The sequence below is a fragment of the Sander lucioperca genome, chromosome 10 (assembly GCF_008315115.2).
Source record: "Sander lucioperca isolate FBNREF2018 chromosome 10, SLUC_FBN_1.2, whole genome shotgun sequence".
Taxonomy (NCBI): domain Eukaryota; kingdom Metazoa; phylum Chordata; class Actinopteri; order Perciformes; family Percidae; genus Sander; species Sander lucioperca.
In genome coordinates this window covers 7,992,016-8,004,704 of record NC_050182.1, presented here as the reverse complement: position 1 = coordinate 8,004,704, position 12,689 = coordinate 7,992,016, and the positions used below count along the sequence as shown (strand labels likewise).

The following is a 12,689-nucleotide window of genomic DNA, read 5'->3' as shown; positions in this document are numbered from 1 at the left end:
TACGCTCGCGTCTCGCGCAAGAAATAGAGGTGACGCCGAAACTATCGCTGCAGCTCTCGGGCCGATGCGGCCGCTCCGCGCCTGGTATGAACAGACAGGTTGGATAACATGGGCGCCGAAATAAAAGTAGCTGCCCTACGCCGCTTATGTGTTTTGGCTGTTAGGGCTGCACAATATATCGTTTTTTTTTTTTTTTTAATATATCATCATTGCGATATCAACTGCCGCAGTCTTTGTACATATCGCGAAAGGCTGCGACATATCGCGATAGACACTCTAGATGTAGAGATTTTGTTTTGTTTGTTGGAAGAAAATATCAGTAGAAAACTGCACTTCATTCTTTTTTCTGTGGTGCTTTTATATTCAATTCAACGTTCAATTTGTTCAATACATGAATGTTGGAAAGGATTTCCTTTCATTTGTTTTAAATTCAATAAGCAATTTTTGTATTTAAAGCTAGTGTGCAACTGTTTTATATTAATGAATGTCCGTTACGTTCAAGCCATTGCCAAATGAGTTGCTACAAAGCTAATTAAGACTATCAGCTCCACACAACTCTCTCTGGATTTCTCAGTATGGCTATGTTTAGAAAATGGCGTAGTCCGGCGATATTCGCACGCAGCAGCTGGAGTGATGCGTTTCACGTCACTGCTGACAAAGGACAACAGCAGCGTTCAGCTTTGGAGACTAGGAGGACATAAAAATCACAAGATAATTATCCCTTCTGAAGAGTCCACCATGTTTTTTTCAATCCTCCGTGTCCTTGATTTGACGGGATAAACGCTACTAGCAGCTGCGTGGAGGAGGGCTGAGGGTGTGATCACAGAAGGCTTGTATCATGTGGATGCGCCGACAGTGTTGTCATTACTTAGAATTCCTCATGGGGGAGGCAGAAACTACACACTATAGCTTTAAGCAGAACACTGAACGCAGCAGAAATGCAGAACTGAGTACACTTTAGTATCAGTTTATTAAGTAATATCGTCATCGCATATTGCATATTTTCCTCATATCGTGCAGCCCTACACCGACTGCAAGGCTGCAGACTGCAGACCTTATCGCCCAACATCGGTGTTGGACCTCACTGATGCTCTTGTGGCTGAATGGGAGCAAATCCCTGCCGCCTGAAACCAGATAGGATATGGGGAGGCTGTTATAGCAGCACATTAATGCCTATGGTTTTTAGGAATGACATGATCAGCTATCACACATGACTTGAATGTTAGGCTGTCGACACACTTTTGGCCATGTAGTGCATTGATTTTACGGTCATTTCTGAAGTTTGGCTTATTTTGTTCAACAAAATGCATGTTTTGTTTCTTCACAGTGCAACAAAGTATCAAAACAAAATCAGCAATCATACTGGCACCGTGGCATCTTCAACTTCTGATAATACCCAGCCCTGACGGTAAGTCAGTCAACTTTTGGTAGTGGAGAAGAGCTACTAGACCAAAATACGAGGACTGTTAAAGCTAACTTTTTTTGATATTAATGAACGTCCGTTACATTCAAGCCATTGCCAAATGAGTTGGTACAAAGCTAATTAAGACTATCAGCTCCACACAACTCTCTCTGTATTTCTCAGTATGGCTACGGAAGGCTTGTATCATGTGGACGCACCGACAGTGTTGTTGTCTTTACTTAGAATTCCTCAATGGGGGAGACAGAAACTACGCACTATAGCTTTAAAATAGGGAGATGGACAAAACATTTAATAAATAAATAATAGTCTTAAATCTGAAAATGAGGCTAAAACGAAAATGTACATTTGTTTTATTATACCAGTTTTCTATAAAGGAATCTGCACTGTGAAGCTGGGACATAGATACAATGCAGTTTGATTGATGTTTGAAACTGATCAATTTTGCAATGGTTCTATATGGAAAGGTCTTAAACTAAATCCATATTTGGCATTAAGTAAGCATGCATCAATAGGTTGTATTGTGATTATTATGATACTGTTTTACGAAGAGAATTCATGGTATAAATGCTGTTTTTTTTCTTCTTAAATAAATGCATGAAAATAGTCAAATTTAGAATATATTAAATTATTTGCATAAATTACCAGATACCAGCATCAATCAAAAAAATAGAAGTTCTGGCACAGGGAGAGATCCAGAAACTGTGGTCTCTATTCAGTCTGTTGTGCCTCACCAGCAGCTCATTAATAAGAATCTGGAACTCCCTTCTCTCTTTTTTTTTTTTTTTTTGTCCAGCAAAAGCAGCGCCTGACTACAAAAAAGAGTGTCTGTGGAGGAGGAAGGAGTGTTGCAGGAGTCTGCAGAACCTCAAAGCAGCAGGAACTGATAGGATGTTCACGCCATGGTGTAACCGTAGCTCCCACAATGCAGCGCGACCAGCAGCCGGTCTCTCAGGACCTCCTGGCTCGGGTATTCTGGGAGTTTTAGCATGTTGATACTGTGGAGAGGAGAAAAGGTCATGAGATTCATATCATGAAATGGATTTTGGATTTTGTACGTCTACATTTGTGTATGTCCTTTGGTTATGGTTTTAATATAAGCCGTTACAGGTTTCTACCACACCCTCACATTTATTTTTGTATTTCTTCAATGTAATTTGTTTGTTATGTTCTAATTCCTGGTTACAGCTGCCGCCGTGGTCCTGCTCGATGCCATGCTGTGCCCTACTATGCCCCGTAACGCCCTGCTACTCCCCCCTATGCCCTACTACGCCCTGCTGTGCCCTACTATGCCCCGTAACGCCCTGCTACGCCACCCTATGCCCTACTACACCCCGCAACGCCCTTCTACACCCCACATCGCCCCCCTACGCCCTACTACACCCCGCAACGCCCTTCTATACCCCACATCGCCCTTCTACACCCCACATCGCCCCCCTACGCCCTACTACACCCCGCAACGCCCTACTACACCCCGCAACGCCCTTTTATGCCCCCTACACCCCGCAACACCCTTCTACGCCCCGCATCGCCCTGCTACGCCCTACTACACCCCGCAACGCCCTACTACACCCCGCAACGCCCTACTACACCCCGTAACGCCCTACTACACCCCGCAACGCCCTATTACACCCCGCAATGCCCTATTACACCCCGTAACGCCCTTTTATGCCCCCTACACCCCGCAATATCCTGCTACGCCCTACTACACCCGGCAACACCCTACTACACCCCACAACGCCCTACTACACCCCGCAATGCCCTATTACACCCCGTAACGCCCTTTTATGCCCCCTACACCCCGCAATATCCTGCTACGCCCTACTACACCCCGCAACACCCTACTACACCCCACAACGCCCTACTACACCCCACAACGCCCTACTACACCCTGTAACACCCTTTTACGCCCCCTACACCCTGCAACTCCCTTCTACACCCCGCAACGCCCTACTACACCCCTCAATGCCCTGCTACTCCCCGCATCGCCCCACTAAACCCTACTACATCCCCCAACGCCCTGCTACACCCCGCAACGCCCCACCCTGCTATGTCCTGAACTGCTACAACTATTATTTCTAGTCATAGTTCCACTATCTTTATTGTTACTATAACTGCCACTGTTCATCATCAGAATACGTTATTGATACTATTTTCATTCCAGTTTCATTTCAACTGCTTTTATTATTATGAATCATATTTCTCTATATCTGTATATCTGTATATCTGTATCAGTGTTTGTGTCCAAACCGGCAGCAACAAATGCCGCCCACAAAGAGCCTGGGTCTGTCCAAGGTTTCTCCCTACAAGGAAGTTTTTCCTCACCACTGTTGGTGGTTTCGTGGGAAATTGTTGTGTCTTTGTAAATTATAGAGTGTGGACTCGACCTGCTCTATCTGTAAAGTGTCTTGAGATAACTCTTGTTATGATTTGATACTATAAATAAATTGAATTGAATTGAAACAAATAAACTAAATTAAAATAACTATCTAGCTGGTGGAGGAGTTCTGGAGTCTCACGCTTATCTAAAAGAAAGATCTGCAGCAATATGAACTATCTGTTGCACGCTCAAGCATGCAGAGACCTCTCCCTGTATTCATCAGTGTGCAAGGATGCCACTAGTCGCCCAGTGCCAGCAACACTGTAGAGACACACTGCCCTCTAGTGCTTAGTCATTATTGTCAAATGTCCCTCAGTTACAGCTTGTAGAGGGACTTGTACTGGGTCTGTATGTCTGTTTCTTCATTCCTTAATCTTTAAGAGTGTTAAGGGCAGAAAGAAATAGATCATAACAATGCTTAGTTTCTTGCAATGAAGAAAAAAACCGCAGCATCTTTACACAATAAAATGGCTGATGGCACTGAACCGGAGCTGTTTGACCACTGACATTGAGTCCAACTGGGAGCACTTTTGGGGACCAGTCATGACTTATTAAAGGAATACAATTAGGGCTGCAGCTAAGGATTTTTTTCATTGTCAATTATTCTATCAATTATTTTCTTGGTTAATCGATTAGTTGTTTGGTCTATAAAATGTCCGAAAATGGTGAAAAATGTCAATCAGCTTTTCTAAAGCTCAAGATGACATCCTAAGATGTCTCGTTTGGTCCACAACTCAAAGAAATATTTTAGAGTTGCAGTTTACTGTCATAGAGGAGTGACAAAACTAGAAAATATTCACATTTAAGAAGCTGGAATCAGAGTTTTGACTTTGGACTTTTGTTCTTAAAAAAAATAACTCACACTGATTTTGAGGCCGACTGATTATCAAACTAGTTGGTGATTAATTTAATAGTTGACAACTAATCAATTAATCTTTGCAGCTCTTCAGGGTTTCCCCTAGGCAGCCGGGGGCGAGTGAAGTATGATCACAGACTGATGGCAGCATTTATGTAGAGCCCAATAGTTTCTGTGGTAACGGTATCATCAAAGGAATCACGAAATTGAGAATTTAAATAAGCGAAGTCAGTGCTAAGCTAAAACTAAATGGAGATTTGAAAATATGACTGTCTAAGTTTCCAACCAAGCCACCCCACTGTAACTGTAGTTTTAAAAAACATCTTGAAAATATATATTTCTTTTTTATGTATTCCCACTGGCTTAGGCCTGGAATTCAATTCCTCTTTGACTTTTGAAAAGTTTGATATGTGATAAGAACAGCAAACAACTAGTGCAGTAGTATGATCAAATACTGTGTATGCAGAACAGAATCAACTGATTTAACTCAAACGTTATAAGGATGATGTCGGGCAAACAACCATGAAAAAAAGTTGTATATATAATATAATATATATATGTAAAAATATCTACTTGGGTTTAAATGGATCTCTTTTTTTCTGTCTGTAAAGAACTTCCTGGAAATGAACAACTGCTTATAAACTCCGCTAACTAATTTGAAATAAATAATACCACATTAGATGGTTATTTTCAGAAAAATACCAAGGAAATTGTTATTGCGAAAAATTCATGGCAAAAACATACAATGGAAAATACAAAGTACCTGCACTCCATAAAGATATTACAACATTTAAGGTGTCTATGGGGAACCAATGGCTGACTGACAGCAGAGCAGCCTCTCCAGGCTGCCACCAGAGCCAAGTGATGGTGGGCAGGAAAAGGCAAAAGGCCAACTGGACTTGTTTGAGGACAAAGACTGTAGCGAGTGATACCGGTGGCCCGAGACTGAAATAATACTGAGTCAAAACACCCACGAGACCATGACAAGTCAAGGATAATAGAATAAACAGACTCACAAGTAGGGTTGGGCATCGTTTTGATTTGAACAATTCTGATTCCAATTCCTATTCTTCCTTTCGATCCCGGTTCTTATCGATTCTTTGAGAGGTGGAGTTGTAGTGGGTCACATGCTTATTAACGCAGGTTAAATTTGGAACCGATGATCGGATTCGAAATAATTCCAAACAATTATATTGGAATCTTAATTTTTGAAACGATTCCAAGTTGGAACTGGTTCTCGATGCCCAATCCTACTCACATGCTACAAATGCTTGAATAGAACTAGAGATGATGATGACACCAGTATCGGAAAAGCCTCCGATACTGCCTAAAATGCTGGTATCGGTATCGGAAAGTACTCGAGTTTATGCACCGATCCAATACCACGTAATTTAGCCCCGAAGAAAAACTACTTTAAAGTAGTGTATTTTTGTCCTTTTTTCTGCTATGACTGACTGTCAAACTGGATGATAAAAGAAAGTTCTATGGCATTCATTGTTTACGTTTGTTCATGTTTCACAAAAAATTTAACCTGAGCAACAACAAAGACAGAAATCCTATCACATCCATACAGGGATAGTAGTATACAGGATATTGGCCAATAGGCAAGTTCATTTATCGGAATTGGTATCGGGAAGCAAAAAAACAGTATTGGACTATCTCTAAATAGAACTAAGTCAATAGAAAGAGACTGACGAAGACATTGAGTCATTACCAGGTACTAGAGGTAGGCAGTAGGTTAGAGGTGTATGGCACTGCAGCAACGGTGAACTTCTGTAAACCACTGCCACCCATCAGGTAGGCAAAGCCACCATGAGGAACCCTGGAACTGATAGAGAAGGAAACTTCATTACCATAGAATCAAAATGGATAGAAAGGCCATTGAACTGTTTCCCGTGGTCATTTGATTGGTACACAACAAAATGGCGATTGTTGTGAGTTGTCATAGAGACAATGCGCATCAGTGGGGCCGTAAACTGTGTCGCAGCTCGCTGGGAGGAGAGCCGCCCGACGCAGCTCGGGAGACGTTCTCCGGAGTTGCAGGGAGTGAGGAGGGACAGTTAGAGCCAGCGGCAGTGGGTCAGCGGACCGCAAACATTAGCCCCATCCCGCTGTTCAGCTCATTCTCTGTAACCGATGCAGCAAGCCAGCCAGCCGGTGTTAGTTGGCTAACGTTAGCTTGCTAACGCCACCTTAACTCACCTCGCCACATCGTTCACAGAAAACGAGTTGAATAGAGCTGTCACTTGTGGCGATAGCATGTGATAGCATGTGCTTTGTGTGGATGAAGCATGAAGTTAATCTGACTCATTAAGCGGCTGGCTCTCTGCCTCGTAACCTTACTACTCTGCTGCTCGTTTGTCCGTTTCTGTAAAACCTCAGCTCCGAGACTTGCCGAAAGTCGGCTTATTATCCAAAGTTTATACGTTACCATGGCAGAATGGTACACATAAAAATGCCGGCTGCTCTGACCATTCTGCTACTTTGATTTGAATGAAACTGGCCTTTCTATCCATTTTATTTCTATGTTCTTATTACTAGACATTCGCACATTTTGTATATTAAGACCTAGAGTTGAAACACAGCTGACAGACCTTCCAGTGACAAACTGAAGCAGAAGAACCCGTTCCTCCTGGGTCAGGCTGTTCACCACCTCCCAGAACCACTGCAAAACAAATGCAGACAGATCAGCTGATTGATTCTGTTTGTCCAGAAAGAAGCTGTTGCAATGGGACATGAATATAGTTCTGCCTGACCGGTGGTAGAACAGAACAGGTCCTGGTATTGAGTAAAGACTTTTTAAGACCTTTTTTAAGTACATTATGGATGAAATTTAAGAACTATATAGCGACATAAAAAAAAAAATAAAAAAAAATCCAGATGTCAGAGTGTGGAAAGAATGTCTAAAACAATTCCCCGATTTCTTTATTGGCATTATAGGACTGGTGTCTAGAATGGCTGCAATATAAGTTGCATGTTGGTCTCATTTGTAGTAATACAGCAAATTATAGTTGGACTAGTGACAGAAAGAACTACAACACCAAATAATTAAAAAAGAACATTGTACAGCGCTGCAAGAACATTTCAATGAGCATTAGAGGTAGGGAAATTAAGAACTGTTCAAAATTATTTAAGAACTACAACCCAATATCTCAGCGAATTTAAGACTTTTTAAGGACTAAAATTCAGATTTTGCAATTTTAGACTTTTTAAGACCCCGCGGAAACTGTAAAACTATTTCTCCTAAACATTATGCTCATCATTCTTCATCATTCCTCTAAGAACATTAGTTATATTCAACTCTGGGGTACTTTCCCTGTAAGTGGTGAACATTTGATCACGTCACTGAACACAGAAACTGCCCTCATGTTTGGTCGTTTCGGATTCAAAATATAAAATGATGCATAAGTGTTCAAAGTGCTGGGCTGAAATAATGTATTCACTTCATTCACTGAACTTGAGCTTCAATAGGCACCTGCCAGGGTTACAGCATATCCAGGTTCTGGTGCATTTTAAAATGAACGGTTTTAAAAATGCAATGCAAAAATGCAAAGCGTGATGAACAAAAGCTGTGTGTAAACTCATGTCACGCTAATATCACATACAGTGGTAATGATGCAACGTGTGGGCACATCTGGCTCTCAAACTAAATGCTGAGGTAAAGACTGAGCATGTTTGACCTGCTGTCAGACTCTGGGAACATACACTTTACAGGAAATTAGAAACATATAGACTAAGAGTTTTTTTTGGGGGGGGCATTTTAGCCTTTAATAGACAGGACAGCTGTAGACAGGAAAGGAGGGGAGAGAGAGGGGGAAGACATGCAGCACATGGCCGCAGATCGGACTCAAACCCTGAGCCGCTGCGTCGAGGACTGAGCCTCTGCATATGGGATCGTCACCCAGATTATTCAAGTCAAACATAATTATAATAATAATTAGAAAAAAAAAAGCCCACCTGGACGACTGGCTCCTGAGGGTCGTAGCCACTGGTGTACTCAGTGTTCCTGTACCAATCCTGCACATCGATCTCTGGCATCCCTGACAGCAGGAGCTCCTGCACACGCGCACACACACACACACACACGCACACGCACGCACACACACACACACACACACACACACACACAAAAGAATCACTAATTTCCTAAAACAGCTGGACAGTGTGGTTTTTAGCAAACAATACTTAAACAAGAGGAGATAAAAAATGTCAGCTACAGATTCATCCACATTTGGTGCTCTAGTGAGTATATGGGGCTGCGGGACATTGTGTGTGTGAATCTGAGCCAAAATAAACTACAGTGTGTGTGTGTGTGTGTGTGTGTTCATTGTAATGACGGAACACATCACCCAGTGCAAGAGTGTGGCTCATTGATGTCTTTTTAATAGTCTTCGGAGAACAATGAAGCTCCATGGCACAGAGGAATAAGATATGTCAGGCTTTGGATACACACACACAATTCTTGTTAGCAGGATACAATCATTGTTGGTTTGACTCTGCACGTGGGATTTTTTTTCGGTCAATAAGAAAAACATGTAATATTGCTATTCTTATCCTTTAAACTCTAGGTACACGTAAACTGATGGAATCAGCAGCGAGAGTAAAACAGACACAAAACAGGCCGTTCAGTTGACAGTTGCCTTGCGATGACAGCATGGCCGAGGCATGTCCAACAAATCCAAGGTGGGGTAATCATCATGCTACACTATTGATCGTTGCACAAGTGAGGACATGAAATCTGCCGACACACACAGAAATGGAGTTGGAGAAGAGGCTTGTGCTTCAAGGTCACCGTAGCAACCCCCCCCCCGCTACAACCCTGCCACATCCAGACATGGCTAATCAATCCCTGCATCAGAGCCTAGCGGGCGGGAAGGCGGAGGGAAACAAGGAGAATACCAACAATAAAAGACGATGGATGAGAGGAGGAGGAAAAGCAGGAAATATATTTATGTATATATATATATATATATATGTTTTGCACTTTCTGCACTCAACCCATTCAGCCACCTTTTTCTTATGCAAAAGAGCTATTTTGTGTATATTTGTTTCTGTATTTGTTTGTTTCAAACGGAAGTTCAATATGTCTGTTTGTTCATGTATGCACCAATCACCAAGGCAAATTCCACGTATGTGTAAGTTATTGTGGCAATAAACCCTTTTGTGATTCTGAGAGGACAGGAAGGTTGGAGGAGAATGACTAACCAATTCGTATTCGTCAAAAAGCTGGATGAGCGAGGGGGGGATGAAGGTGTGGAATCCTTGCAGGAAGGCGTTTATCTGAGGCTGGATGGCTCGCGTCATCCTCAACTCCGTCACCAGCTGGACGTACTCAGCCTGAGAGAGGACACGGACACACACGCACACAGACACACAGACACACAGACACACACACACACACACACACACAGATCAAAGTCCCCAAGAAATACTGATGGACAAGAGAAAGAGACATAGCTCATGCATAGTTATTATTTCGGCTCCTGTTCTCTGCTTTAGAAGACAGTGCCATCTGCAGGAACACTGCGGTACTGCACTCTCTAATTGGGACTCTTCCTCCCAATTAGCTGGAGGAGAGAGATCAATTGTTCAAAAAGGTGCTGACACACCAACCCGATAATCGGCCGTCGGACAGTCTGGCGAGGTCAGTGACACGAGTCTGTTTGGTGTGTTTCGTGCAGTCGTTCGTCGGAGGAGCCGTCGTTCATTTGGGCCAATTTGACATGTTGAATCGGTGGGCGGGCAGTCGGACTCAATGACCAATCTGACTGGTGGAGTGCTAACTGAAATGACGAGCAGGATGAGCGTGACAAACGCCTCTCAAAATCTGATGAAAATCTTTTAAACTGACCTTTGTTGATCTGAAATGAAGACAGATTCAGCAACTGCATGGCCTATTTCTCGCTTAAAGCAGCCATATTATGCTCATTTTCAGGTTCATAATTGTATTTTAAGGTTGTACCAGAATAGGTTTACATGGTTTAATTTTCTAAAAACACCATATTTGTGTTGTACTGCACCGCTCTCTCTCACTGCTGCAGATCCTCTTTTCAGCTGGTCTCTGTTTTAGCTACAGAGTGAGACCTCTTTTCTTCTTCTTCTTCTTCTTCTGTACTATCTTTGATTGCACTGCACATGCTCAGTAGCTCAGATGTAGATCATGTCAGCTAGCTAGCTCCATAGACAGTAAAAGAAAGGCTGTTTCTACAACTTCGGTCAGTTACAAGGCAGGATTAGCTGGGAGACTTCTAAATGAGGGCGCACATGTAAGTAGTTTTTTGTAGATTATGGTGAACTTGTGTGTGTTGTAGCAGTGCTTTGCTATTGAGAACGAGGTAGCATGCTAGCGTTAGCATGCTAACGCTACGAGCTAATGGTTGCGGTTAGCCTGCTCGTTTCGGCTTGTGACGTCACAAGCCGTGCCGATTTTGACCAGCTCACCCAGAGACTGAAGGCAGGACACATTCAGAAACTGTATCTCACTCTAAACAGCATGGATGGATTTTTTTCAAAGTTTGTATGTGTGTGGAAGCACCAGAGACACAAAAGAACACCCCAAATCCCAGAAATGTTTTCAGAAACACGTTTCGGTGAACTATTTTCGTAAAATACGAGATCGTAGATTCTGAACGAGCCGCCATTATGGTTCATTATTACGCTTCGGTGTGTTCCGAGGCACTTTTTTGACCAACTCGGGGAGGCAGTCAGTCTGACTGCCTTTTCTGCTGACAGTCGGCCAACAGAGCCTTAAGAGACCAACAATGGATGAATACACTAGAGGGTAACTTCAGCCAGTCATTAATTATTGATCTGACTTGATTCTGTCATAAACAACATACTGTACATGTGAGACACCTGTCCAAATATTCAAACCAAAATGAAAAAGCAGAAAGCACCCGTCTTTAAAAGCTCTAAGATATTCTGAGTACGTCACATCATCTTGTACGCTGTTTAAAATCTTGGCCGCCACACATTTAAATCAAAACAACCACATCTATAAATTTGACAGATTTTTTTTGATACCTCTCATGTCAGGTAAATATGAAGTTGGATCTAGAAGCCAGTTAGCATAGCTTAGCATAAAGACAAAAATTCTAAATCCAACTACTATGACACCTCTATTGCTCTCTTAATAATATGTTAGATTAATCCGTTAAAACAAAAGGTTTAATGGGAGATTGCCAGGAAACCAGTGGTTACATGTGAACATGTACCATCTTATTTTGTACAATCTGTGATCTCATAGATGCATAGAAAGGCCATGGTAATAAATATTAAACGCATTTTATCAATTGCATCCCGGCCATTCTTACAGCTCACATTAAATGATTGTAATTTTGTCTTACAGCACAAATGTGTCTACATTTTTTTTTTATTTTTTTTTTTACTAATAGTCAAATGTTAAGACTTATTTAGACAAGTCTACTTGATTTTTCTTCTTTTTTTTTTCCGTGAACAACGCAATCACAATCACGCAAAGAAATTAAAGCAAATATTAAGAGGAAAGTCTGAAACATGTACACAGTTTTGTGTAGCAGAATTGAGTCTTTTTTTAAATTAATAATAAACAACCTACGAGGGGTACCCAAGCCCAATGAGGAGAAACACTGTAGACATTTTATAAAGAATCTATTAGAAAAATATGTAAAATAAAGCATAACCACCTATCACTGAACTTTGCCCTTTGACCAAACAAACATGTTCTTGCGTTATGTTGACAGCGGGTGACATTAATGCCTCTGTTTGTGGCGACTGACCTTGTTGTCCTGGGTGACCAGGATGCTGGTCCCTCCGGGTTTGAGCGGCATTTCCTCCATCGCCCCGAACACGTCCGTCTCTACGGAGAAGGTGAGCTCCAGACCCAGATCACTGATGTCGTTGTCCAGGATCCACTGCAGGTTCTTGGCATACTCTGGATCGATGGACGACACGTCCTGGTAGTTCACTGGGATACCTGGGAAACACACAATTTTCAATTCACAAGTTTTATTGTCACATGCACAGTAAGGAAACATGTTTCCCTGTACAATGAA

The 12,689-nt window shown here is 42.2% G+C and overlaps 1 protein-coding gene across 2 annotated transcripts in view; it reads right to left on the bottom strand.

Moving 5' to 3' along the window:
* Window positions 1–2,184: 2,184 nt before the first annotated feature.
* hace1 (HECT domain and ankyrin repeat containing E3 ubiquitin protein ligase 1) overlaps window positions 2,185–12,689 on the bottom strand; it is a 43,656-nt gene continuing 33,151 nt past the window's right edge. For both annotated transcript variants that reach the window (XM_036006311.1, XM_031313065.2), the window contains 6 exons: window positions 12,414–12,610; window positions 9,862–9,993; window positions 8,614–8,712; window positions 7,251–7,321; window positions 6,371–6,484; window positions 2,185–2,418 (listed from right to left, as the gene is read on the bottom strand). In XM_036006311.1, coding sequence (XP_035862204.1) covers window positions 2,316–2,418; window positions 6,371–6,484; window positions 7,251–7,321; window positions 8,614–8,712; window positions 9,862–9,993; window positions 12,414–12,610 — 716 coding nt within the window. In that variant the 3' untranslated portion in view covers window positions 2,185–2,315. The remainder of the gene's footprint in view (window positions 2,419–6,370; window positions 6,485–7,250; window positions 7,322–8,613; window positions 8,713–9,861; window positions 9,994–12,413; window positions 12,611–12,689) is intronic.